This window comes from Carettochelys insculpta, chromosome 23 (assembly GCF_033958435.1).
Source record: "Carettochelys insculpta isolate YL-2023 chromosome 23, ASM3395843v1, whole genome shotgun sequence".
NCBI classification, from domain to species: Eukaryota; Metazoa; Chordata; order Testudines; family Carettochelyidae; genus Carettochelys; species Carettochelys insculpta.
In genome coordinates this window covers 14,529,584-14,557,520 of record NC_134159.1, presented here as the reverse complement: position 1 = coordinate 14,557,520, position 27,937 = coordinate 14,529,584, and the positions used below count along the sequence as shown (strand labels likewise).

At 40.5% G+C, this 27,937-nt stretch overlaps 1 protein-coding gene across 1 annotated transcript; it reads left to right on the top strand.

Moving 5' to 3' along the window:
* The first annotated feature begins 411 nt into the window (after positions 1-411).
* On the top strand, positions 412-27,937 carry C23H1orf159 (chromosome 23 C1orf159 homolog). Its single transcript, XM_074975632.1, has 10 exons — positions 412-526; positions 3,008-3,128; positions 9,982-10,072; positions 12,229-12,295; positions 15,025-15,129; positions 16,314-16,379; positions 17,916-18,050; positions 22,709-22,734; positions 23,260-23,290; positions 26,165-27,937. The coding sequence occupies exons 3-10, from the start codon at positions 10,001-10,003 to the stop codon at positions 26,260-26,262; spliced, it is 600 nt and encodes a 199-aa protein (XP_074831733.1). The 5' UTR covers positions 412-526; positions 3,008-3,128; positions 9,982-10,000; the 3' UTR covers positions 26,263-27,937.

Below are 27,937 nucleotides of genomic sequence, written 5' to 3'. Positions count from 1 at the left end.
CCAACCTCCCCTAAGCAGGTGGCACCAAGGTCCAGCACAGGGCTCGTGGGTAACCGCAGCATTGAGGCTATTCCTGGCCCTGTATCTCTTCCCCTCACCTGCTCCTTCCTCCTCCGCTCCTCCTCCTCTAGGGGCGTCTCTGTCTCCTAGCAACGCTCAAAATGGCTGGCTCGCGCGGCGATTTCTGGGAATTGTAGTCCTGTAATCTGCTGAGCCTCTCACCCTCGCAGAGGCGAGGAACTCTATTTCCCAAGAGGCATAGCGCGGCAAAGAAGGGAACTCATCGAGGCTGCGGCGCCGCGGGGGTTCCCTGTGGAACGAGGGGGGCGCAGGTGTGGCATCGCGAAGGCCTCTGGGAATGGTAGTTCCGAACCAGGAGACACTCCCCAGAACCAGTGGGTTGGCGGGCAAAAGCAGGACTACAAGTCCCAAGGAGGCGCAGGAGGGAGCGGGCTGGACGCCGCCTGAGGGCGGGGGGTACGAAAGGGAACCTGTTGGCGGAGGCTGCTGGAGGTTTCTTATACAGGTGAGGAGGCGGCTGGGGTTGGGGCTCGCACTCCTGTTGGGCTGGGGCGTGCGTGCGTGCGGTTTGAACTCTCTTCCGGGGGCGCAGGTACTGTGGTGCCTAGGCGGTTCCGCGCTCCCCCCATCTTCCCCGCGCTCGGGGAGCTCAGGCCTGCCGGGTGCCCCCGCGCGGGAGACGAAGCAAAGGGCTCTGTCTTCCCAGGTTCCAGAAAGTGGAGAAGGTGAGGGCTCGGGCTCACCAAAGCATCTGGGGGAGGGGGCAAAGGCTCTGCCTCCCTCTGCAGTTGGGGGGTGTCAAGAAGAAGGGGGGACACCAAAGCCCTCTCTCATTTGCGGGGGGCAAATTGGACTGATGGTCAAGCCCCCATACCTGTGATGACAAAAAAGGTTGGGGAATGACCACATGCCCCCTACCCCCCTTTTTTCCCCTTCAGTGAAATCTGAGAATTGCCCCCAGTGTTTCTCCGTGTAGATTCCCCTCCCCGCCCCCCAATATAGCCACGTTTTTTTGGAAGGATGGGGGAGACGCTCATATTTGAGATTCAGACTGCTCCAGTGCCTTGTGGTGTAACCCCCTCAATGCACCCACCTTTTGGTGAGTTGTGGGAACTTTCATTTTTGAGATTCATTTTAATGGGCTTTGCTCAGCCTACCTCTGTCAGAATGAGGAAGGCTTAAAAAGTCAGCAAACCTTGAATGTGATTTAAAATTTGGCATTAAAATGGGCACTGCAAAAATGATTCCTCTAAGGATCAAGATGAATACTACTAAACACCCGTTGCCCAGGATAAAAATGTATTTTTTTTTTTAAAAGCCCATCATAAAAACAAATGTGGGCCTTAACATTGGTGATTAATGATATTGCTGGAAGGGATAGGGGAAGTTGCACAAAGCTTTCAAAGCTGCAGACAGAAGATAGGTTATTGTAATATATTTAGCAAGCTGTGTGAACTACAGAAAAATAGTGCAAAGGGGCACGGAGAATACATTCCCTGGCGAAGAAGGTATGGTACATTTTAACTTGGGGAGTGATTGCAGCAATTTGGTGTATAAGGGAAGCCAAGGAAATAGAAATCTCTTTTCTTCCCACCTCTGACAAATTAACAAAGGCAAATCAGATCTCGACCAAGTCTAAGATAAGAAAATGCCCATGTTTATTAGGTTGAATTCACAATACAAAATGACTCCAATGACAGAATTTTTGTAGTGTATTTTTTAAGAGGGGAAAAAAAATCACTTGTTCAAATTGCAACAGTTTGGTGGTTCTGGATTTTAGGTTTTATTTTCAGGAAGTACTTTTAAAAGCATGTTTTACCAGTTTAATTGCTTAAATTGCAAAGATCAGGCTTAGTAAGTATCTAAAAGCATTTCTAAAGCACTTATCTGGAGTCTGCAACTATATTTTGACAATGAAATCTTGCCAGCATTAATTTCTCTCATCAGAATTTGAAGGTAGCATTAACAATTGTCATTGTAGAATGAGTTGTTGTATACTTCTGGCTGAGTAAACACTGATGGCACTTTTGGGTGACCTAATGGCTGTTTAAGGCAAATTTGAACCATGTAACTCTCTTTCAGTGGAAACAGGGCTTTAAAGTAAGTGTAACTTTCCAGCCTTATATATAGAATGAGGCTTGGCTTCAGTGCTTGCAGAGGATCTCCTGTATACTTAAGTTAACTCTGTTGATTTCAGCTAAACTAGCACTGTCCTTGTGTGTAGTCACCAAACAAAAAAGCCGTCCTGTAGCACTTGAAACGCTAACAAAATATCGGAGGGGTAGCCGTGTTAGTCTGGATCTGTAACAGCAATGAAGGGTCCTGTGGCACCTTATAGACTAACAGAAGAGTTTGAGCATGAGCTTTTGTGAGCACAGACTCACTTCATCAGATGCTGGTCGTGGAAATCCAATTCACGTCTCCCTTTGTAATCTGGTATTAAAGTTTCTTTGTTTTAGAATGCAGGTTTTTAAGTTTTGAATGCTATGACCTGGTAGGTTGAAATGTTCACTGACAGGTTTGTGTGTGTTCAGATTCCTAATGTCTGGTTTGTGTCCATTCATTCTTTGGTGAAGTGATTGTCCAGTTTGTCAAATATACGTAGCATAGGGGCATTGCTAGCACATGCTGGCACATACCACATTTGCTGAAGTACAGGAATATGAGCCCCTGATCATGTAACTGGTGTGGTTAGGTCCAGTGATGGTGTCTCCAGTGTAAATATGTGAACAGAATTGGCCACGGGGTTTGTTGTGAGGAAAAGTTCCAGGATTAGTATTTCTGTGGTGGTGTGTGTGGTTGCTGGTGAGAATTTTTCCTGAGGTTAGTTGGCGATCTGTATTGTGTATGTATAAGAAGAGCAGGAAAAACAGGCAAGTGGAGCTGGAAAAACAAGTCTTTTTTTTTGTTCGTTTGTTTGCTTTCCTTTGTAAGGGGTTGAGGTAAGCACTGCCCAAATAATTGTGTCTGTCTGTCTGTTGTGTAGGCGTCTTGCTACGTGTATTAAAGTATGAGTGAGAACCTAGCAGTGCACCATGTTCCTCCCTCCTGAATAAAACGTGTTGATAGAAGATCCAGCACTTCAGTATGAACTTCTGAAAAACCTGGTAAGTTTTTAGCATTTTTGGCCTTTGAAAGTATGTGGCTTATGAAACTGGGATCTAATTTACTTTGCCTGTATGAGATCCTGACAGTTATGAGGAACTAAAGGAGAGAAGTAAAAATGTATTTGGGAGCAGAATAGAGATATCTACATTTCAGGTGGATTCAGTCTCTGGTTATCAGATAAAATGTTGAGATTTTTTTATCAAGTTTCTAATACCCTCTCCCGTTTTGGTTTTGGTTTTAATTGGTCTGAATCTGGAAACAAACTTGCTGCTATACTTTGATATTATTATGGCCCCTTTTCGTCTTGAGAGATGGTGGTTAGCAGTGGCGGTGAGGATCTATGGGCAGTGTTTGAGTCTGCAGCTTCTCTCATGGCTTATCCATCCAATATTGGATTTGCACAGCTGACTGCAATAACCGCATATCAGTGTAGTTCTGAATTCCTTCTAAAACCAAGTTCTTTTGCGTGACTTGAGCATATACTATCAAAGGGTGATGTGCCCGGTTGTATCAATCGTTACCAGGTATTTCAGTCTGATGATGTAGATTCCCAGGAGTTTAGATTGATGATGAATTTTTTCATGGTGTTCTTACATATATTTTTGAATCTTAGCTTTTTTGTATTGAACTTAATGCCAAAAATACATTTAAGCCAGTGTAATTAATAACTATCCTAAATTTGTGTGGTTTTTTTTTTTTTTTTAAGCTTTAAATTACAGCAACACCCTCTACCCAGGAAAATAACTTTTTGGCTGTCAGGCTACAGGAGCCAAGTGAATGCTGCTGAGTTAAAAGTTGTAAAATATGTAGTTTATGCCTACTAGTGCATGTGAAATCAGAGCTGACTGTGACTTAAGGTTTTAGTTCTTATTTTTGATATTTATCATAGGAAGTATCTAACACTTCAGGATATAATTCTGTCACTGAGGTCACGGATTCTGTAGCTTTCTGGGGCAGGGCCAAAGCGGTAGCCCTGGAACAGCTGGCTGGTGGTCTGCAAGCACTGGGGACACTCAACAGCTGATGATTGGTTAGCCCTGGAGCTGGCAGAGCAGTGGCTGTTGAAGTCAGTCCCAAGGCTGCCAGAACAGCTGGCAAGACCCTGCAGCACTTGGCCAGCAGTCACCCCAGATCTGCTAAATAGTTGACTAGAGAGAGGGAATAGCTCAGTGGTTTGAGTTCAGCTCTTGAGGAGGCCATTTAGAAATCTGGGGCAAAATAGGTTGGTTTGTTTTGTTTGTTTGTTTTTTAAAACAAATCTGTCAGGGATGGTGCTTGGGGGACTGGACTTGATGACCTCCTGAGGTCCCTTCCAGTGCTATGAGATGTGTATCTCTATATATTATGTTATGTTAGCCCTGGGCCTGCCAGAGCAGCCATTCTTGGCTCACTGGAGCAGCAGCAAAGGTTGGGGCTTTAGGGCTGGAGGAGCTTCAAGCTACAGCTTCACTCTGTTTGCCTCCCCTTGCCCTGGATATTTTTAGTAAAAGTTGAAGCAGGTCAAAGGATTCTGTGAATTGCTGCTTATTACCTGCAACCGGTCTCTGACTTATTAAAAATATTTGTGAGATAATCTTAACCTTACTAAAGTTTAACTGTAACTTTTTAAAGGATGTTGGCGCTCATGTTAAAAATACTTTTAGTTTAGGCTCATTTGTGTCATTTTTTTTAGAAGTGAAACGCAGGCCAAATCTAATACTCGGAGAACTGTTTTTCTAATATGTTGGTAATTTGTTTCATTTGTACATTGTCTTCTGAAGAAGTTATCTCCTGTTTTATTTTAAATGCTAAAACTTTACTGACAAGCCCTTAGAGTAAATAGGTAATGTCCTTCTAAAGTCAACAGTATTACCTTACTGAGTGGCTTTTCCCTCTAGTTGAAAATTAAAATTACCAGTTGATGTGCTGACCATGGTCTTGTAATAAGCCTACCAGTATTTAGTAGCTAAGGGCCCATGTAAAATGAGTTACATGGTCTGATTTATTATCTAGTGGATGGATGTCCACAACTACCATCAAAGTCAGTGCCCTATTTGGCTACTTTGCACTTGATTAGTATGGAGAATAAGCTACTACACGCCATCTTTGCAAGGGACCCAAACAATTGCAGCAAAACTTAATGAACTTTGTGTATGATTTACCTATTTTGTTAATAACAGTTTTGACTTTCTGACTGTTTGTGAATGTTACTTTTCACTTTAAAATATATGATGTTACCAGCATTGCTTCACTGAATGTGTTATGCCTAATCCAGACAGGTATTCTTATTTATTTACTAGTTTCCAACCATCACCATTTATTTGCTAAAAGACATTTTTGAGCAAATATTCAAACAAAATATAAAAGGTGTCTTAATAGTCTGAGTGGGAGAAATACCCATTCACTGGAAAGATTTGAAGGCAGTTTTTATCCAATGTACTATTTCTGTTGAAACAGCTGCAGGGGAGATGTTCTAGTATAGTACAATCATTAACGGCTGTGAACAAGTAGCTGTCAATAAATGTAGTTGCCTCATTGTTGATTAGTACTATAATGTATTTCAGGGATGGTAACACAAGAGGTATGGAGCCTGTATCAAAAAACATATGTCCAACAAGAATGAGTTCCAGTCATTCTGAAAGCAAGTAATTACTGTTACTTAGATGACATTAAAATACTTTCTCCTCTGGTTCAAGTAGTATTTAATTTTAGCATAGTAATGATGCAAGTATTGACAGACATTTGTGTTGAGTCCAAAGTGATGGAAGATTGATCGGCATCTGGGTATAACAGTTAAGGACTTTGTCTCAATGGAAGTCGTCTATAATCACAGGCAATTTTTTTTGTTGAGGAACTTGAGGTATGGAAGATAAGGCAATTTTTGTCTCTGAGAGTTAGATGTATTAAGAAAACCCGAAGTGGTAAAGCACTATTGCATTCTGTCAAGATACTCCACCGCTGAGCAAACTTCTTATATTGGGGGGGGGGAGCTTTTTGTTCTTGGAACTAGCAGGGCCCAAAACCTGTCTTATCTAATCCAGATAGATAGAAATTTTGGTTATGTTCATGTGGAAAAAACTTTTGGCATATGTAAAGAAATAAGTATGGAAAATTGTAAACATTAATCTGATAGAAATAACTACACATACATAAACAGTAACCTATTTAAACATTTTTAAGGAGATGGATGAGCCTGACACCCAGCAGCCAATTGTGCTGCAACCCCCCCCCCCTGCATTTTCCTCACTCCAGAGACAGTCTTTTTAAAGTTAAATTACCTTGTGAAGAATCACAAGTAGTATTGGCTGCCCTGTACCTGTTTACTGCAACAAGGACCTGGCCTATTAAGTACTTGTGCCCTTCTGTATGTAGCTCTGTGTGTGTGGTGTGTGTGTTTTTTTGGGGTCAAATCTTTAAAAGATACAGGTCTGCTACCACCTGAAAATTCTAGCCAACATATTTATTTTAAAACCCCTAAAGATCCTGAATTTGATTTTGGTCAGTCTGGGCGGTAGAACAAAGTTTATGGTAAAGGCATTTGATTTAATGGACCCCAATTTAACAGACTTTGGAAATAACAGGTGGTGTTCGCCAGCCCTCCCTCCCTAAATGCTGGGGACTCACCAGAGCTGCTGGGTGACTGCTAAGGCAGCTGGGGGCCGTCAGGGTGGCCCAGGCTGCTGGATCGGCCACCGGGGCTGTAGGAGCCGCAGCACTGAGCGCACCAAGAGCTGCGGAAAGTGGAAGGAGCCAGTGCAGCTCCTTGTCTGCTCACTGGGAGAGGGAGACAGATGTGGGAGGGAAAGAATGGGGCAGAAGAGGGGAAGGGAAGTGGTGGGTCAGAGGACAGGAGTGAGCGATGGTCTGGGAAGGCCAGTGCATTGTCGCACAGTATAACTATTCAGATTAAATGGACTCTCAGCAATAATGGACAGCCCCCTTCACCTGCCACCATTAGTCTGTTAAATTGAGGGTTTAATGTATATTTAAAAAAAAATCTGACTTTGATCCTGTTTGTGACAAGTGAAGTCTTTAATTTATATATTTTTTACTATAAGAGCATGGAAAGCATAGGCTATTTTAAACTGGAATGTTTTCCACAGGGTAGGTTATTTTGAAATGTTTATCCTTGCTTTGCGATAAAGCCAGTGAAATCTGCATTATTGCATTTTCTCACTAGAGGGAATTTTGTCATTCACATTTGACCACTGGATGAATCTTGTCTGTAGTATCAGTGTACTTTATTTTGTGCCCTTTTTTTAACAAGTTGAGCGTGGTCTCTATTTACAAGTGGCTAAATTAAGGAAAAAAATAGTGTCTCATCCAAAGTTGTACAAGAAATAAATGGCAGCAGCAGTATTATCATTTAGGATTTGTTGGCACCTGTTTCTCTGCTCTAATCGCTAGACAAACTGTCTCTTTAAGTAATCTCAGAAGAATGTTGATGATTGAGGTTTCACTAGTGATTTGAGGCTTCAAGCACGCTGTTGAATAATACACCTTATCTGCACCAATGGTTTGTGAATCATTTCCATCCTGCCTTTTAAAATGTCCAATTTTGTGATCTCTGAATCTTCCCCAATTCTTTCAGATATACTTCTTCTGAAGTCTTTCCTCTCAGTAGCCCATTTTATAGCTTGAGTTGACCCAAAGAGCTCCCTTCCCAATGTGGTGCATTCAGCATGTGTTTTATAACAAGATATGCACAGCTGTAATTGCTGAGGTTGATTCTGTATTATAAAGGTCTCATTGTGGAGAACCATTTTGTTCATGAGGATTCATACATTTTTTTTTTTTTTTTTTTTGTCTCCAAATACTATAATCTTCACCAGTAATAGTAAATCTAATCAGGTTCTCAGTCTTTTCCTGGAGTCTTCAATTATCTGTCATATAATATCAAGTACATAATGAACTTGAACTGACTGCTTACCAAATGGCAAGGGTGTCACTTTATTCATCTGTGTGAATTTAAACTTGAAATTATGAAATTGTGAAGATTCTTGAATTGACACCACTAGATGTTGATATTCTTTAATGTCCACACTAAGTGCTATCCTGCAGTGCAGTCTTTTTCCCCTCTCTGCCAATGTGCTTAAATCATCCCTGACTAGAAGGGCCTCTTCTAGGAGGAGAAGAGGAATGTGATTGATGTGCACAGCCTGTTCACAGCTCTTTCAAGCCTGGAGACTGAGGACTTGAAGGGGGCTAATTGCAGTAGTGGCCACTATGAGGTGGACCCTTTTCATACAAAACCACCCAACTCATTGGTCCAGTTTTTGGAGTTAATGATGAGACACATATATGACTACTTTAACTTTAGAGAACACCAAAAGGTAAGAGAGAAGGATATTTTCTTTCAACTGTGCAATCAGAAATCAAATTGTTCAACATAGTCAAAATAACTTTTTAAAAAATCATTAGTCAGTGTTGGATTTTGTGACTTGCAGTAATTTGGTAATATAAATTTATAAGTCATCTACAGGATCCTTTTTATGCAACAATATTTTAATAACTAGTTTTGCTTTATTAAATGACACGGCAGGCAAATCTCAAGCTTTCAGTCTGCGGTCAGACATTTCTTTTTCTTAAATTTCAGTCAGGAGGTCTTTCATGTGTTCTCTGAAATACTATCCCTGAAGTGAGGATGCTTTGAGAGTTCATATTTTTCATAGCATTTCAGTGGAAAATGTATCCTTCTGTAGTCACTGTTACTCGAATGCTCCTTGATAAAGTGTTTGAACAACTCAGCCAAACCAAGAATTGGGGATGCTGTGTTTTTGTTTTTGTTTTTTTTCTTTGAGTGCTTTATTAGGATGGGGAAAGAAGGGGATCGGCTTCCACTGGGTTCCTTTTGGGCCTGGCTGGGAAAAGTAGAGAAGAGACCTATGAATGAAACCGTAGCTTAAAGTACGTATTGTACCTCGCTAGTCCGGCACCCTCAGGATCTGACTGGTGCCGAACGAGAGAACTTGCCAGACCATGTGTGGTCAGTATTGCCTAGCACACTTCCACCGCTTACTGGGCTCTTAGAAAACATTTAGGGGTAAAGTACGGCTAAATAACAGCACAGAACACTGAGCCAAGATTGTTGACTCTAAACTAACTTTATAGAGGCAAGGGAAACTTAGTCACACCCATGATAGGTGGTGAGCTAGCTAACTAAGATCATTCCAGACTGCAGATGTGCAACATACTCTCATCTGGCTAGAGCAGTTTAACCTGTACATTCTGCTTTATACACAGATGGTTTCAGAATAATCTCGCTTAAATTATTGCAGCCAGAAATCCCTGACTAGCTAAACTTCTGTTTTGAATTTGATAATGTTTCATCTTAAGTTGTAAATTTTATTAAGGCTTCAGGTCTCTCTCTGCTGGGATGGCATTACCATTCTGAAGAGCTGTTACTATATATCCTGATACTGACTCCTTTGCAGTACAGTGCTGCAGCCAGAAAAGTCAGTTCTTGTGGGCAGGCTTATCAGTAATGGTACCAGGCTGTAACTGTTTGTATTGCAAGCCCAATGATTCCCTCCTCCCCCCCCCCCCCCCCCCCCCAGGCTTAAATGAAAGAAAATCATGGGTGTGGAATAGTCTCTGCATAGCCCTGTTTGGAGCAGACTGATAAGGCTCCTTGTTTCCTAGCAACTACACTTGTCTGGCATAACCAGAAACCTGCCCTTCTGCAGCTGTAGTCAAATATGTGAATGTCTTAATTTGTACCTTTAAATAAGGTAAGTCTTTATCTTTTAACATGCTAAGTATAAGACTTTTTGTGCAGTTAAAATTAACACTTCAGCAGAAATTTGTTTTGGATGCAGAGACACATTGTATCTTTTTGGCCTTTATAGCATTCCATTCTTTCCTTTTATTTAGATATTTCTTATTCCTGGCCATGGCAGTGCCATATGTCATTCTCCTAACTCAACTCATAGCTGAACTTACAAGCAAATCCACAGATAGTTTGGTATGTATTATTTGCTATTGCTATGAATGAAATAGAGTTAAAATTGCTGGTTTAGGTACTAAATTCTGTTAGGAAGGAAGTGAGTTTTCCCCCTTACAATGCTGTTTATAGAAAACACACTCAGAACTTGCCTGTGAACATTAATGTCAGCTCTTCATTTTTAAGCAGCATTTGCTGCCCTTGATCAATATGGTAGGTAGATAGGTTGAGCAAATAGTGCCCAAGAGGAATGAAGATCTAGCCCCCAAAACTGCTGTGTTGATTTGCTGCTTTGTCTAAACAATCTGGCAACCAGTGAAGAGTAAGTGTGCTCTCAAGACTGCCTGTCAAACTTTGAACCTTCCTCAAACACGAACCCACTAGCTAGAAGACATGCAGCTGGTCACACTCTCAAATCATGATTTTTTTTATGGTTTTCAAAGCTTTTAATATTTCTAGCTGCTTGATGGTACAATACCTACAAAAGTAATCCAAAATATGGAAACCTAAAATCAGCTTTAGAAAGCTGCTCAAGGTTTCAGGAAACTGCTACTGCCTATTATTGCAAAGTGATTGAGCAGAAATTTATCATCTGTTTCAGGGCAGTTTGACCTCCAAACCTTTGTAGGTACCAAGTTACCTAGGTTTTTTTCATTCTTCCCTGGCTTTCCTCCCCCACTCCACTAACTGAGTGCAGTCATACCAGTGTTGATTATCTCTACCAGGTCAGGGATGAATGATACTCTTCCTGAAACCCATGAGCCTCTGTCACTTGTTTGATCGATTGGTGACTGCATATAATAAAGTGCTGAGTTGGTTCAGATTGACCCTTTACTCACATGCTTCAATACTACCCCAATCTCTTGTTACTTTCCAAAGTGTTTCAGGACACTTTTTTGTTTTTAGTCTGGTGAGGAGGAGATTGTATAGCTGAAATTACACTCTTCCATTGCAGTATGGCTATTCAGAGACCCAATGGCTCTCCTGTAAGCAAGGAGTTATCTTGTTTTGTTTTTAAAACTTCTCTTATTTAGCTTGTTTTTATGCACATTGAGTTTTCTCTCTATAGTAATGACATCCTAACACTGAGTTTTTGAATAACAGGCATACCGTCAATGTATATGAACATCAGAAGAGCACATTTTATCAATACACTGTTGGATACAAGCTTGGGTTTTGTCATGATTCTGACATACAGTATGCTTTTCAACTGCGGTAGTAATGCAAATGTTCATTTTGTAAAGGTGCTCTATGAAATTAGGAAACTCCAATGCAAATGTGAAATTTAATCAAAAGTCAGCCTTCTTGCCACTTTGGCATATGAAGAGGGAATGAGGACTCAGAGATCTGTACATGGAAGAGACTTAGCTTAGTTGCCTCTGTAGCAGTCTTAGAGCCTACAGACAAATCTCTCTGCTAGTCTAAGATCTGTGCAGGGGAAAGCAGTGAGGACAAAATGATGAGACCAGGTAGACCCACATCATCCCATACACTTATTAGGGATTCCTCTCTCTAGTGTGGATCCCCCTTCTCAGAGGGTTTTGGGGACATCTGTGTGCCAGTGAATTCCCAGGGGCCACTATGAGCCAGAGTTGCTGTGGAAACCTAGATCCTTATGGTGGATATTCTTGGCCTCCTGCTGATCACCTGCCCAGCTGTAATCTGCAGCTTTTTGAGTGGTCCAATGTCCTTTCTTGTAAAGAACAAAGATGATGATTAGGGGAAAATCTGCTTAATGCAACCACACTGAGATCTCCTTCTCTGTTAACAGCACTTGCCAACTCTTCTAGATAAATTCATGTCCATTGATTGGACCACTCTCCCCTCAGGTAAAACCACAAAGTGGTTGTATAGATCCCATTCAAAATTAACTCTCAGTCCTTTTACATTTGCTTCCAAAGCCCTAATTTGAGCAGTTGCTGACTGGTCAAATTCTCATTGATTGTTGTCCAGCATGTTTAGCATCTTACTCTTGCTGGTTATTAAAATAAAAAGGCTGATTATTTTAAAAAATAAAAGTGGCAATGAAATGTTCATTGGTATGGTTTCAGTGTAATTTGGTGCCACTGTGTTCCTTTTTCCTTAGTATGTTCTGGGTAACATAAAGCTGGGCATTCAATAAAGCCAAGACTAGTGGGAAATGTGCAGTAATATTTTTTTCTTGGTATGTTTCACAGACCGAATGCTGTATGGATGTGTTGGATGAAAACAGCACCTGTCCAGTCACTCACCAATGCAGTCCAGGTAGTGCTTTTTTTCAAGAGAAATTCTCAACTGTGTTCTTCTGTAGGCAGTGGCAAGCTAAAGAAGCTAATTAGGGAGGGAAATAAAAGTTACTGTATGCATGAATCTTGAGGACTGTTTTCTGAATGAACACATTAAATTTTTATTCATGCTCATGTGGGGTCTGTGTCTATACTACAGTTATCCATTGACAGATGTTGTGTCAGAAGACATCTTCTGGCAAAACTCTGACTGATCATGTCTACGCACAAGAGGGTCGAAGAGCAATCTGCTCTGTCAACAGCAAGCAGCCCAACTGCCTATCCACTCTCTCAAAAGAATGACCAACGGGAAGCTCAGCAAACAGGGCTGCCCAGTAAACCAGAAGTCCCCTCTGTCAACAGAGGGTCCCCCGGAGTGTCTACATCGCTTTTTCTTATCAACAAACTGACAACAAAGGGGTTATTCCCCATCATGGAGAGGCAGAATGCTGTCAGCAGAAGTGCCGAGTTTTGTCAACAGTCTGTCGTGTAGATGCTCTGAGTTTTGTCAACGAAACCTTATAATGTAGACCTAGCAAGGGAGGATAGTAGCCTGCTGTTGCTGAACTTGTTCTTCACTTTTCACGTGGCATAAAATGGTATGGTGCAAGGTGTACTATAAATCAGTATTTACAAGCACAGCATGTGAGATAAATAGCGAAAATACGGTAATGTACAGCTAAGGGGCAGGAAGAAAGAATTAAGGCTTGGCTAATATGATATAAATGTACTATATCTTATTTCAAGGAAATGGTATGGGTTACTTTGTGCTACATAAAGCAGACTGTCAGAGAAATATTAGTTGATTTCCTTTTTTGTCATTTTCCAGCAATGCCAGGAGAAAGGTGATCTGATGTTTTTTAAAATCCACCTTTGTAATGGAAAACTTTAAAGAGTAAGCAAACTCTTCTAGGCTCAAGATCAGTAAAAATACATGGACTCTTGCATTACTGATTCTTTTTTTTTAAATAAAAAAAGAACCCTAAAGAATTGAAAATCATTGCTTTTCTTTCTTGTGACTAAACACATGCGTTGTCTTTTCTGTACATTAGACAGTGTATATTCAGCCTATGTTCTAAGATAAATGCTTTGCTGTTCAGTTACTTAAGCATTATATGATTACTACATTCACTCTGTTTAAGTGATTTGAACTGTGGCACAAACTGTTTTACTTATTTATAGATTAACATCTTATCATGCTATAAAACATTAAGCTACTGAAATCTTTGGTGTTTAAAGTACTGTGTTGCTTCCTTCTTATTTACTGTAGAAACAATTTGCCCTTACAGTGAGTCCCTTTGTGTTTAGATTAAGTGTCAGATGTAATTTATTACTGAAGGCATCAAATGTGCAGCTTCCGTCAGAGGAAAACTGAACAGCAGAGCTGCTTCCCAGTCAGTGCTTTACTAGTAGTGTGCTTTATGGGATAATTGATCCCTGCTTGGTCAATGGCTTTGGAAGACTGGTTTTTAGCCAACATAGTGAGATTTTGCTGTAGAATCTAGACTCTCATGATCTATCAGGGCATCCTTCTAATCACCAGGCTCCTGTATCATAAGACAAAGTGACAGCACTACTGCTTTTTTTCTGTGAAATAAAATTGGTGTTTGAAAACACACCTTTAGTTTGGTGATGGTTTTTTGTTTTCCTCCTGTCTTATCAAAGGTAGAAATGTGTGCCTTTAAATGTAAATTGAGACTCTGAAGACATCATTCAAGACACAATTTTAATTCGTTTTCCATCCTGCTTTGGTAGGACAGCTGGTATAAAAGATGTCACTTATGTATATTCAGAAACAACAAGAAGTCCTGTGGCACCTTATAGACTAACCAGTATTTTTAGAGCATAAGCTTTCTTGGCGTTTGCCCGCAAAATACTTATGCTCCAAAATATCTGTTAGTCTATAAGGTGCTACGGGATAAGGTGCTTTCAAAGATAGACTAACTCAGCTCCCCTCTGATACTTGTGTATCATGTAGTAGTTTAAACAGGTGTGAGCCTTTGAAACCTATGGAATATGGAAGAAGTCTTGGCAATAGAAATATACTACGTAATGGGCCAGCTGTTTCAAAAATGCCCAGAACTGTGAGCCCCTTTGAAGTACAGGAGCAGCATGGCTCTACCACTCCTCATGGCTGTGACTGGAACACAGTAGCATGGTCCAGGAGGCACTAAGGACTGACCGACCCAGCCCCACCCCTTTCAGGGTATGGAACTGGGCCCCCATCCCACCTTGCCCTAGGGCCCATGGTGGCTGTCTGTCCTGCTGTATATAATACATAAACATGATATTAAATCTTGTTTTAGCAGGATGGGGACACAGTGCAGGAAAAATATAACCAGGGAGGACCATTCTTTTCTGGTAATTTTTAAAAGATTGTCTGGAAGGCTTGGAACACTGTCCCTGTTTGGCTTTTTCCATAATTTTAAGAAACCAAATGGTGAAAGGTTATTTTCATACAGCTTTAAACATTTGCTTGCTTGTAACTGACTTCTCCTGAATGTCCCCTATATGTAGGAAAAAAGCTTGTTTTGTTGCAGCAGATATATTAGACATTAAAGCTTTTTTGGTGTATTATGATAGTAAGCAAGAGACCTTCTGTGCAGGAAGCCCGTATCCTCAGATGTTTGATTTTTGTTTGGAGGTGAAGGATGTTCTTGACATTTCTCATACCTTTTACAGCTTAGTGTGCATTTTGTTCTTGTGCAGGTTGTTACAGAGAGTGGAATGAGGATGGCAGTAGCAGCTGCATTAAATGCAGGAATGAAACTACTTCTGTAGTATCCACTTACAATCTGACAGACTGTAGAAATTGTAAGTCATCTGCTATTCTCTTGTCCTGATTTGTGTGTGTATGCATGCGCACACTGGGTGCCTCTATACACTTACCAGGTCAACCAAGACTCGCCCACGAGACATTCTGAGGGTTTCCGTTCCTAGGTCCTGTCTATACTAACTGCTCTTCGCCCCACCCCAATCTGTCTAACCTAAGCAAATAGCATAGCTGTAGTCGAAAGTCAGTATATTTACTGCAGTGTCTTCTAAGGCTGTCGGAGACTGCTCTCCCACTCACTCTGGCTTTTCTTGTCCTGGTGAAGTACTGGAGTTGAAAGGAGAGATCTCAAAGATCTATTTTATTAAGTCTAACAAGACATAATAAATCCACCATTGATGGATTGATCACTGCAGCGTGGATCCACCAAGTAGTGAAGACAAGCCCCTAGTTTCTCCATCGTTCTCAGAGGTCATCCTATACCTGAGGAGCGTTGGATAATAAACACTTCAAAACTTTCCTGAAATCAACTGCAGAAACAGCTATAGATCAGTGTATGGCCCAGCATTCCATGATCTGTAATCTTGTCTCCTAATCTCCTTTGACACCTTTATTTATACGCTAAAATACCCAATCTTCACAACCAAATGCAATATCTTTAAACCATATCTCTGTGGTTTGTAAGAACCATCATTAGCCATACCATGTACAACTCTGCAACAAATACCAAAATGTTTAAACCAAACTTGCATCAAGCAAATAATTAGCATAGAATTTCTTGAATGATTTAATCACCATTTCCAGAAATAGTCATTTGACAAAGATCTGTACTAAGAGCTCCTTTGCATCTCAAATAGCTCTTTTATTCCAGACTTTGGATCATACTATCCTATACGTGGGACACCGTTTTTTCAATTTTGTTCTTCTGAGTCGTCCACTTTGTTTGTTTAATCATTTAACAGAGCAAGCAAAAGTGCTGAGAGAGGCATGTAAGGGCATTTGGGCAATGCAGTAATGAACGCTTTTGCCTCAAGAGGGTGATCATGGGCCGCCTCTTTTTCTCCCAGGAAGTAGTAGAGGTGGAGTTCTGGAGTGCCGTTATCTCATCAGGGAAATGGAGCCGTCATAATATAATGACTTATGACTCTCAACCTTATTAAGTTGCACTGAATTTAATGCTGTGTGAAAATGTGTGTTGTTTTCTCTTCCCCTCCCCTGCATATAGCTGGTACCCAAGGAATGAATTTTCAAATGAATATAAGTACGGTAACCCCCTTTCTACAGAATATAGGTAAGTAAACAGAATTTTCTTATATTGGAGTGGTAGCTGCTCTAAATGCTTTCCAGTTGTCAGTAGTATCTACTTGACAACCTGATGGTAAATAACATCGTGATGAGATGGTTTTTTCCCATATTGTTAAAATGTAGCTATTTTGGAGTTATGCCAGTTACTTGCCAGCTGTGTTTTAAACCTGATGCTGCAGCAAATGTGGGTCTTTTTGGGGCACACCAGTTGCCAATTTGAATTCCTAGCAACATTGACCATCTCTTGTAGGACTTGAAACTTTTGGTTCTGGAGATGGATGTAAAGTACATGGAAAAACTTCATTTTGATTCCTTACGTGTGGTGTTTTGCTTGTACTGCAAGCAAATACAAATTTGTTGCAATATGTGCCACTACAGGAGGTAGACAAGGTGACTTAGTGAACTGTGTTTGAATAACTGCTTAATATGAATGCTCATGAAGTGAGAGGATAAATGCTATGATCATAACTTCATATATATATATTTCAGTGCTATACAGGCTCCTTCCAGACAACTCTGTCTGCACATAAATCTTGACATGGAGCATCTCTTACTGTGCTATCCATGTACTTCCCTGGCAGAGGCCACCAAAGATGCCCAATTGTGCTAACTGATGATCTTCACAGAAAGGGAGAGGGGGAGGTCTAGGATGTAAGGAAGATGAAATAGCTATTGATAGAAGCCTTAATATTTCTGTTTTTCTCAATCAGATTCTAGTTTATTATGAGTATAAAGTGCTACAATATTGCCTTTTTAAATACATGTGATGTAATAAAAGTAAATTGCCTTCACAACTGCTCCTGTAAATTTCTACTCCAATGGTAATGATGATGGTTTTCTTGCCCAGGAAAATGGAGGAATAACATAACTTTTTTTTGAGTAAAGGAACTGCAAAATCTAGGGAGCAGGTTTGGGAACTTGTCAATCTGTGTACAGTGTTCCACTAAACATATCAGTACTTAAAAATCTCACTAAACATCCTTTGTCCCTAACTTTGAATGAAACAGTGTAAAAAATAGAATGAAGCCAGATTTGTTTTCCGTTTAATGTAAACTACATTAATTAATAATTAATGTAACCCAACTGAAATGACAAAAGGCTTGATCTTGATCTGACCAATCTGGTATTTGATAGTTTAAGTTTGCCTTAAGTGTTCTTATTATTTTGATGGCTAATCAACTCTTGCTCAATGGTGAGCAACACTGGGTTTGAAAAGGAAGAATAAAGAAAGAAACACTTGGGACAAAAATCTCTGGATATCTTCAGGAAAATCTGGAATTAAATAGTGAGGGTCAAAGCTAAAACAAGACAAGTAGCATTGGAGGATCACTTCCTAACTCTTTTAATGAGGCTTTGTGTCTATTTTGATACACAGAAGGAATGTGTTTTGGGGTATTTTTTTTTCCTCCCCATCTAAATTAAGGGAATTACTGAGTATTCTGCATATCCACTATGGAAAAATAAATCCCTTTATTATAAGAGATTTCTAGTAAATAATAGGCTATTTCCTTTGATTTTACAGGGGGCCCAGAAGTGGCAGCCTCTCTCATTTTAGGGACATTCTTCATCAGTTTAGTCCTGATACTCTCTGTGGCTTCATTCTTCTACCTCAAACGTTCCAATAAACTTCCAAATATGTTTTACAGAAGAAACAAAGGTGAAGTGTTTTTAAAATCATTTTCATTATTTAATTACAGTTTAGCCTGGAATTTGAGAAAAAGCCAAAACCCTTTCCATATGTTTTTTAGAGTTCCATGTTGATTTTTAATGTAGGTATTATCTGTTCTGTGCACTTCTGTACTGGGCCTAGTTCTGTTGAACATCTGCATAACTGGACTGGAAAACAAACAGTGAAATGGCAACTTTTGCAGATTATGCAAAATTACTGAACGTAGTTAAGTCCAAAGCAGACTGGGAAGAGTTACAAGGGGATCACACGAACCTGGGTGACTGAGTGATTAAATTTAACGTTGTTCAATGCAAAGTTTTGCACATTGGAAAACCTAATCTAAACTATACATACAAAATAATGGGGTCTAAATTATCTATTATAACAAAAAGAGTACTCTGGAAATATCCACTCAGTGTGCAGTGGCCATCAGAAAAGACAACGGTAATAGATATTAGGAAAGGGATAGGTCAGACCATAAATATCATAATACTAGAAGACTTATCTAGTATTTACTGGGCCTGACAGGGGAGGGAGTGCACCCTGCCCTATGGCTTGTCCCTGGGATATGGGTGGCTGGGCAGGCAAACACCCTGCCCACTCTCTGGTCCTGGGGGCACTGTGCAAGCTGCCTACCAGTGCTCCCCATGGTCAAGATGTGAGGAGGCCATGCAGTCTGCTCTCAGCCTTGGTCCAGGGAAGCAGCACACGCTGGCTGCTGGTGCTCCCCAGGGTATGGCAGGCGATGCACTTGCCAGCTGGCAGTTGTTCCCAAGGGCAGACCAGAGTGGAGGGCACTATACTGCCAGCCAGTGACTGATCATTGGGGTACTTGCTTCCCCCATAGTCATTGATGAGTATCTGTCCCCTGTGCGTGCTTCCACCCCCCGTGGTCATGCGTGGGTGTTCTCACACCCCGACCTTTCCATTTGATATGAAACAGTTGCATTCCATGCACATTCCATTGTTCTGGCACAATCAAATCCTCACAGTGCTTTGAGTTATAAGAGGAAACTGTATATCAAATTCAGTGGTCCTAGCACTTACCATTTCAGAGAAGTTCTTGAACAAACACACACATGCACACGTTTCTAAATTATACAGGCCACGTCTACACTAACGAGTTCTCTTGGAAAATTGAGCCCTTTTTCAAAAACACCTGGAGCATCCACACACAAAATGCACTATTTCAATCTGAAATTGAAAGAATGCAGCTCTCCTTCTGCGCCCAGATCAGGAAGAGCGCCTCTTCTGCCCCCCCAAAAAAGTGGGGGGGGGGGGCTTTCTTTTTAAAAGCAGTCCTCATGGCGCCAAATCTTTTTTGATTGCTGGCCTGTTCATTTGAAAGAGCAGGGGCTGTGTGGTCGTTCTTGCCCAAAAGAGCAGATCAATTTTTCAATCCTCTTTTGTGTGTGTGGACGTGCTCTTAGGAAAAATTTATCTTTTGAAACATCACTATAGTATAGATGCGGCTATATAAGAGAACTCCATAATGTGCCCAGACATGAACTATAGCATGTAGTTCTGGTTGACCCATCTCCAAAATAAAAAATTAAAAATGGAAAAAGTACAGAGAAGGGCAACAAATATTAAGGGTATGGAGTAGCTTCCATCTGAGGACAGAGTAAAGACTGACTGTTCAGCCTTGAAGGAGGAGGATGAAGAGGGAATATATTGGTCTATTAAATCATGAGTGACATTAAAAAAGAAATAGGGAAATATTAGTTACCCTTTCATAAACATAAGAGCTAGCAGTCGTCCAATTAAATTAATTGGTATATGTTTAAAACAAAAGGGAATACATCTTTACACAATGTACAGTCAACCTATGGAACTTCTTGCCACAGGATGATGTGAAGATCAAAACTAGATTGGGGGGGGGGAGCGGAAAAAGTAGAATTAGGTAATTTAACAGTGCAGGTCAACCAATAGCTATTAGCTAAGGTGGTCAGGAGTGCAATCCCTTCCTCTGTGTTCCAAAATCTCTGACTGCCTGATGTTGGGAGCGGATGACAGGACAGATCTCTTGGTGATTGCCCAGTCAGTTAGTTGAGTCCCTTGGCATCCTCTGACATTGTCCATTGTTGGATGACTGGATACTGGGCAAGAGTGGTTGTGGAACCTCCATCATTGGAGGTTTTTGAGAGTGGGTTAAACAATCACTTGTCAGGGATGGTGAAGATAACTTAGTTCTGTCTTGACTGCAGGTAGCTAGATTAAAAGACCTCTTAAGGTCCCCTTCAGTTTGTGATTCTATGGACCTTTTGTCTGCTGTATGGTCATTCACAGGCACTGAGTAAACATGGTCTGCACTCTACTATGTATATGTTTGTGGTAATACAAATGTATCTATTTTCAATTTAGCTTATGCACAGGTTAGTGCCTTTTGTACAGCATTAATGACTAACAGCAGTTGAATTATATTATGACTACAATGAGTCCACCAATTTAGCCCTTTATAATAGATGCTACAAAAAGATCTAGATCTGGGGTACATGCCAGTGCTACCTGGACAGGCAGCATTTTTCTAGAATTCAGCATTAGCACTCTTTATCCAAGGTGTTCAAAACGGTTTGCATAAATGCATTAAGCCTCAACACTGTATTATACCAATTCTGCAGATTAGGGAAAGTGATGCCCAGAAAGACAAGGGATTTACTGTAGATGAGGCAGCATCAGCAGAATTAAATCAAACCACAGATTCCTGGTTATCCCTCTGTTCTATCCATTACACTTTCCTCTTCATTTATGCATGCGACCAGTGTTCCCTGTAAGCTGAGTGCTTGGATGTCTGCCTAGGAGAGAGTCAGGTGCCGCCCAGTTGATTAGCAGAGTGCCTGCAGCCACCCCAAGTGAGCAACATGTTTCAGTTGGTGGTATGTATTTTGGTGCATATATTGGCTGCGTATATTTTGGTGCACATAACAAAGTAATCCTGCACGTGGATGGAAGAGGTTAGAGAGGACACTGCATGGACCCAGAGGAATGACTCCTTTTATGGCAGGAATGCTTTCATTTTACAGAGCTTTCACCCAAATCCATCCTTAGTTTCTGCTTTTGTAGAATGATATTGGGAAAAAATGTAAATCTGAAATACAGCAACATAGCTGTAATCAAATGAGCTAAGTTGATCCCTGCTGTAACTCATGAAAGCCAGCAGAATTATGTCAGGTATAAATTTTGCCCAATATGTAATTTTTATAGTCACCTGGATTCTTCAATCTCTTCAGTTGCAAAATATGTATAAAACAATTCTGTATATACTATTGCACCGTAACCCATCCTGGTCTGTATTTACAATCTAATGTCTGCAGAGCAATTTTTAAAATCTAGAAATTGAAGTGTATTTGTATTTTTCCACTTGCCTGAAGCCCTTCCCTGTCAACATCACATGCAGTAGCTATCATTTAAGAGATTCTACCATTTTAACAAGGAGCTGATCTTAATCGGATCCATCCACTGGGAAGCTGGATACCCCCTTCTTTCCATTTAGCGTCTAACAGAACCAGTTCAAAATAAAACTGTCAACAGAAATCTTTAAGAGCAATAAACAAGCAAGGAGAAGCTTAAGATCCAAGTGACACACCTAATATCAGTAATTGAATTGCATCGCCCAGTTCCAGTGAATTTTGGTGCCACTTCATGTAAAGTGTGCAATAAGATGCCTAGATGCTAATGTTATATTGTGCTAATGAAAGTGTTGGTATAATGAAAAGGGACAAATTGAAATCTGTTTCTTACAAGTTTGTGGTGTGTTTTTCCCCCTCCAAAACAGATTTCTCTTCGGGTTTTTATGGCAGGTCTAGAGCTATGATAGAACACTGGAACTGGATGGGGCCTAAAGAGGTCATAGAGTCCAGTCCCCTGCCCTCATGGCAAGAGCAAGCACCATCTAGGATAGACCATCCCTGACAGATGTCTGTCTAACCTGTTCTTAAATATCACCAATGATGGAGATCATTCTGTGACATGTAATTTGGCAGGTCATCCAACTTTGTGCTGTTTAAAAACATTTAAATTACAACTTCCACTTTTTGAACTGTTAGTTCGTGTTCGTTCTAATATGTAACAATGTTGAAACTAAACCCTCTAGGGGGAAGAGTAAAAAGCCTACTGGAGGAAATCTTCTAGGATTTCTGTCAGTCTGACTTTTATTTTGCTTGGCTAATTTGCTTTGTTGCCGGTCAAGGTTGGTATCTCCCAGTTTCTGATGCTGCTGCTACTTCTGCTTGCCCTGTCCTCCTCCTCTCCATGCTATTGTGCTGCCTTCATACACTGATAGCGGGTTTCTACTGCTTTTCTTCCATAGCAGCTCCTTCAAAGCAGTGTGACGCTCCAGTGATCCTCCTCTTGGAACAAAATAAGAAACGCCTTTAACGCTGTAAAAGCAGCTGCTTCCTGGAGAACTTGAGAGTCCTGTGTTCTGAATGTTCAGAAGCATCTTCTGGGCAATGTGCTCTGACTTCCAAATAGTATTGAATTAATGTCTCCCACAAAGCAATGCAGGGAGAATTCTCCCTCAAGTGTTGGTTGGAATTGTAGGCATATATAAAGTTCATTCTGAAGAACTTCTACAATACGTATGCAATTGAAGCAAATAGTTCCAACCTTCTAGAACAATAACAGTCTGTCTCTTTCCCCTTCAGCATCAGTTCTACAGTCCAGTGAAACAGTAAGTAAAATAATTTCTTCTAAAGGGTGTAAACACCTTTCAGTTAGTGTTGAATTTTGATAAGGATACTGTCAGGTCCAATTTCTGGCCCAAATCAAGATTTTTTTTTTTTTTTTTTTTGTAGACATGAAACTTTTACAGATGATAAACCCAAAAAAGGACTGTCCCTGAATTGCTCTAAAAATTCCAATCAGAACCATTTGAAACAAGTGTGCAGTTTTTGTAGCTGAAAATTTGCAGCATTATATTGGCATATGAGAAATTGGAAGTGGAATTGACTTCATTTAAAAAAAAAAAAAAACAGGTCTCAAGTTTGCTGGCCAACCTGAGAAGAATGCAACAGTAAAGAGCATTAATAATGAGAAAACAGGTTTTTAGAATTTATTGGATTTTATTCTTTTTAAGGAGGAGTTTGGTTAATAAAAATAACTGTAATCTTAATGTCCACTTCTAATTTCTGTCGTATTGTAGAATGCAAATGCAAAGATCTTTTATATTTTATTTGGTCCTTTTTCTGTTTTGCAGGCATCAATGATACCACCACCTACTTCTTCAGGTAAGGATCTGTTCCATGTTTGAAGGATCTCTCATTTTATTTTATATTATATTTTATTATGACTTTCACCAGCAACAGCTGTTGGTGGCTTCTTTTTTTTTTTTTTTTGTGTATGGGGTTTTTCCTTTCCCATTGTGGTCATGTAATTAAACACAAAACTATCCAAAATAGCTGCAAAAATCCGAGTCTCACTGTGGGAGTGCCAAGAATACCCGTAAGTGCAAAAGCAAAAATAAACTCCAGAAATGAAACCACAAAGTCTTTTCAGAGGACAGAAGTATGATACCAGTAATAACATTTTCTAATCTGGTGTCATTTCAGTAATTAACATAGACAATTATATTATCTAATAAGAATATTGTTTCCTTAATGGTATCTTTGGCAGCTAGAAGGTAGAGTGCTTAGAAATAGCTGGATGAGTGCTCAGTTTTTCAGAGGTGTTCAAAAAGTGAATTATTCAAGTTTTGAACATGTTTTCAGGGCTAGAACATCTTGGATTCCCTGGTGTTTCATTTTTTAGACTAACTGAATCGAAGCATATCGCACCTCTTGAACCAACTGACACTAACATGGTGTTTGCACCACAAAAATTGTGGAGGGAGAGGGAGTTCCCAGGGTAGTTTCAATAAGCATCAAAAGTTTGGGCAGTGACCCATTCCTTAGCTCAGTACTCATCTAACCGGTCCCCTTCTGTTCTTTCTTTTTAAACACACATTATTACAAGGAGTACTGAGAGTATAATCAAATAATCTATTCCATGGATGTCTTTTGTTAATATTCTTAACAAACCTCTCTTGAAAATTCTGCAAAAAAAGCAAACACCAAGCCTGCCAGAAAAGCATCACTAACATAAATGTTGTTCTAAAAGCCATAGTTATCAGTATTGCCAATGTGCAAACAAGAAAGCTTAACGGAACAGACGCATTGGCTACTTCTCTATTCAGAACATGGGAAAAGGTGAGATCAATCACTTTGTCACATAAAGTGAGCACTCTTTAAAGTTTCAAATATATCTGAAAACAATATGAAGCTAAAAGAAATCGAGACATGTAACATTACAAGTATCACAAAGCTGTATTTGCTTATTTCGTGTGTAGGTGTCAAAGAAACTTGCAATGCCCTATTAGATAAATCTAGTTATTTATCAGGAACTACTGAAAACTTGTGCATGATGAACAGTAAAACGTCAGCATTATGAATGTCTCAGGAATGGAGGATGTTCATAATTCTGAACGTAATGTTATGTGCTTGAGAAGTTTACAGCTGAACACACTTAATACAGCTTTGAATCTTTACAATGCCAAAGAACAATGCTACTTTTAATCATCTTCATTTAAATGAAACAAGCACAGACAGTTTCCTTAACAGTTCATTTTAAAACTTTACTATTAAATGCCAATTATGGAAAAAACAAACACAGAACTGTACTGTATTTGATGTGGTTTTTTTTGTCTGTGTTGCCTGATTTGTATACTTCTCGTTCCAAATGAGGTGTGTGTGGCTGACTGGTCAGTTTGTAACTGATGTTTGTAACTCTATATGGTTCTGCTGTGTAAGCCTGATCTGTATACTCTGAAAACAATGACAAAAATCATGCTGACTTGAAAGACTAATCAAGCCTTCCAGGAACTGGATAAAGTGTGTGTTTGTGGGAGTGAGGATACGTTTAAACAATACAAATGGTTGGCTCTCATTGTGGATGTATGTGGATTATATTTAAAAAAAAAAAAAAAAAAAAAAAAAAGTGATTTTAAATGTTACCACAATGTTAATTTTTAGATTTTCCTTCTGGCAGCATGCTGACTCTAAGCTCTCAACTGTAGACAAAGCTTTAAAGTACAGCCACAGCAGTGTTTTCTCGTGGCACTATGGTCATGGCACCAGGGCTGGGCTCTCCTAGGCCATGTCTACACTAGCCCCAGACTTCGAATTGGCCATGCAAATGGCCATTTCGAAGTTTACTAATGAAGTGCTGAAATACATATTCAGCGCTTCATTAGCATGCAGGCGGCCGCGGCACTTAGAAATTGATGCGGCTCATCCCGACGGGGCTCCTTTTCGAAAGGACCCCACCTACTTTGAAGTCCCCTTATTCCTATGAGCAGATGGGAATAAGGGGACTTCAAAGTAGGTGGGGTCCTTTCGAAAAGGAGCCCCGTCGGGATGAGCCGCATCAATTTCTAAGTGCCGCGGCCGCCTGCATGCTAATGAAGCGCTGAATATGTATTTCAGCACTTCATTAGTAAACTTCGAAATGGCCATTTGCATGGCCATTTTGAAGTTTGGGGCTAGTGTAGACATGACCCTAATAATGTAGGTAAACCATCTTTGCAAGTGGAGTAGGTAAGGTTGCTGGGAGATCATTTACACTAGTGCTTTACAGTGTTGCAACTTGCTTTGTTCATGTGGGGTTTTTTTCACACCCTGGAGCAAGCAAGTTATGCTCCAGTAAAGTGGCACAATAGACAAGTTTCAGGGAGATGTTATCTGATAGGGCCAGGAAATCCTAAATTCTAATCCTGGGTCGGGCACTGAGACCCTGGGTGACCTTTGGAAAATGTCTTAGCTGTTCTGCTTTTGTTTTCTATATAAAATGTGAATAGTATGTAGCTATCTTTCTAAGGCTGAGGAGGAAATAATAGAAAAACTAGTATCCAGTGAGCCCCCAGTTCAATAAGTAATTAAAGTTCTTTCTTTAGAAGAGGGGTTTCAGTAGCCTTAATATTTAGTCCATGGGCTGAATTGTTTTTTTTTTTTTCTGTAATCTAGTATGATCATTGCCTTGGGATCATTGGTAGACACATTTAAGTATGAATTCATCATGAAGCCCATGACTAGATAACAAGTGCTAACGGTCTGTGCCAACCCTTTCAGTTCGAAAGCCACGCTACGTCAGACGAGAGCGGTCATTAGTGATGTCTGCCTCCGCTGCTATGATCCCTTCTGCAGAAACCAGGGTCAGCAATGTTTAGCCTTCAGAACTCATCTGGGAACTTCAGAAATATGCACAGTATTGGAGAGACTTTCTGTATCCTCTGAAATGCCAGGAAAACTTCAGGAGTAGCTGATCTAAAAGCAAGCCGAGCCACTGTGTCAGATGGATTTGTGCCAAATGTGGAGAGAAGAGTTGAACTAATGAAAACGTGACTCTGAAATATATCCAGTTCTGTGAACTGTTTTGATGGGCTTGAAAAGTATTCCTCCAGTTGTTTGGTTTCATTTTTCTCCTAAGAGAAGCTATGCTAAAATCTGCAAAGAATCTGCCTTGTCCAGGAACATGGTCAGCTTTGGCAAGATCAGTTTTCCTGCTTTGCAATCAGCTCTCTAGCTGAGGAATGGAAGCTGTTAATGCAGCTGACCAACGTGGAGTTTGGAGATTGATCCAGGAGGCGGGCTTGTTTTAAAGGACCTGTTTGTAAGTGTTAACTCTAAGTGCCATGGTTTTTAATGCTGCAGAAAAATACAAAAGTAATTTTACATGAAGTGTCTTGATGCAAAAACAGACTTCCTCAAAAGCATCTTTAGCTTCTCAGTCACAGAGGGCCATGGTTTTTAAATGTAGGTTTGGAACCATCTGTGTCCAGGTATGTTATCCTAAGTGCTGTTGAACACTGTGGTCAGACTGGTGGTTCTGATCCAAAGCCCGTGACACTGATGGGCAGTTTCTTAGTGCATTTCGTGGGTTTTTAGATCATGTCTTACGTGAAGATCCATTGGCAGTGGCTTTGTAGTTGATAAGCTGCTCTTTCTGTCTCACTGCGACATGCAGCCTTCCCTCATTCCAGCATTTTGTGAGGGTGGCTGTTGCAGCTTACAGGAAGGTAAACTCTCTAAGCTAGGTTAAACTACCCTGAGCCACCTTGGTGAGCATTTACATACACGGATTTCAATTAGAGTTGTCACGGGCATTCTCACTAACACAAATAAGGGTTTCACAATCTTCTCCTCCATTTGTATGCATAAGGCCTACAGATCAGCACCTTAGCCTTTGAGTCCCCCCAATCCCTCTGCGCGCACACAATCTGCCTTTGTTCAAACCTTGCTACCACAAGCCCTCTAGGGGAAGTTGGCACATGGTGGGTTTTTGTCACTGGCCAGCAGTAGCCATCATGATTTCAAGAACACAGTTGTTGATTTGTGACTTTAAAAAATGCTAAAACAGCTGTCTCTTGCCAGTGTGAGTAGTGTAAACCTCATGGTTCAGCTGCCCCCTCTGCCTACGGTCGGAGGCTTGTTCACAGCTGTGTGGTAAGTTTTGGGGTGGGGGAAGGGAGGAGCTGCTAGTCTTTTTATTGAATATCTATTTTTATGCACTTTTTAAATGTAGTGTAAAATTATTTTGCATTTCATGCTTGAGAATGGAACCTCTCCTTTTTCAGCTTTCCTCTGGGGAGGTCAAAGGTAGCAGGTTAAAGTGGAAGCCGTGAAGGACCAGAGCTTTCTAGCCATGCACATAAAATCACCTATATATGTCATACTTTGACTCCTTTTCTGTAATTAAATTCAACTTAGTTTTAATTGCTTTTTTCCTTGCCTGCTAAAACTTAACAGCACAAGACGTAAGGCTGTTTGAGAGTTTCCATTCTTAAGTACTGTATAGGCTTGTTTACGCTTGCCCCCCACTTTGAAGGGGGCATGTTAATCAGG

Coding starts and splice junctions, on each gene's coding strand:
- C23H1orf159 (XM_074975632.1), top strand. CDS start 10,001: ATGGCAGTGCCATATGTCATTCTCCTAACTCAACTCATAGCTGAACTT. Junction 15,130..16,313: donor TCTGACAGACTGTAGAAATT/GTAAGTCATCTG, acceptor CCCTGCATATAG/CTGGTACCCAAGGAATGAAT. Junction 22,735..23,259: donor TTCTACAGTCCAGTGAAACA/GTAAGTAAAATA, acceptor TCTGTTTTGCAG/GCATCAATGATACCACCACC.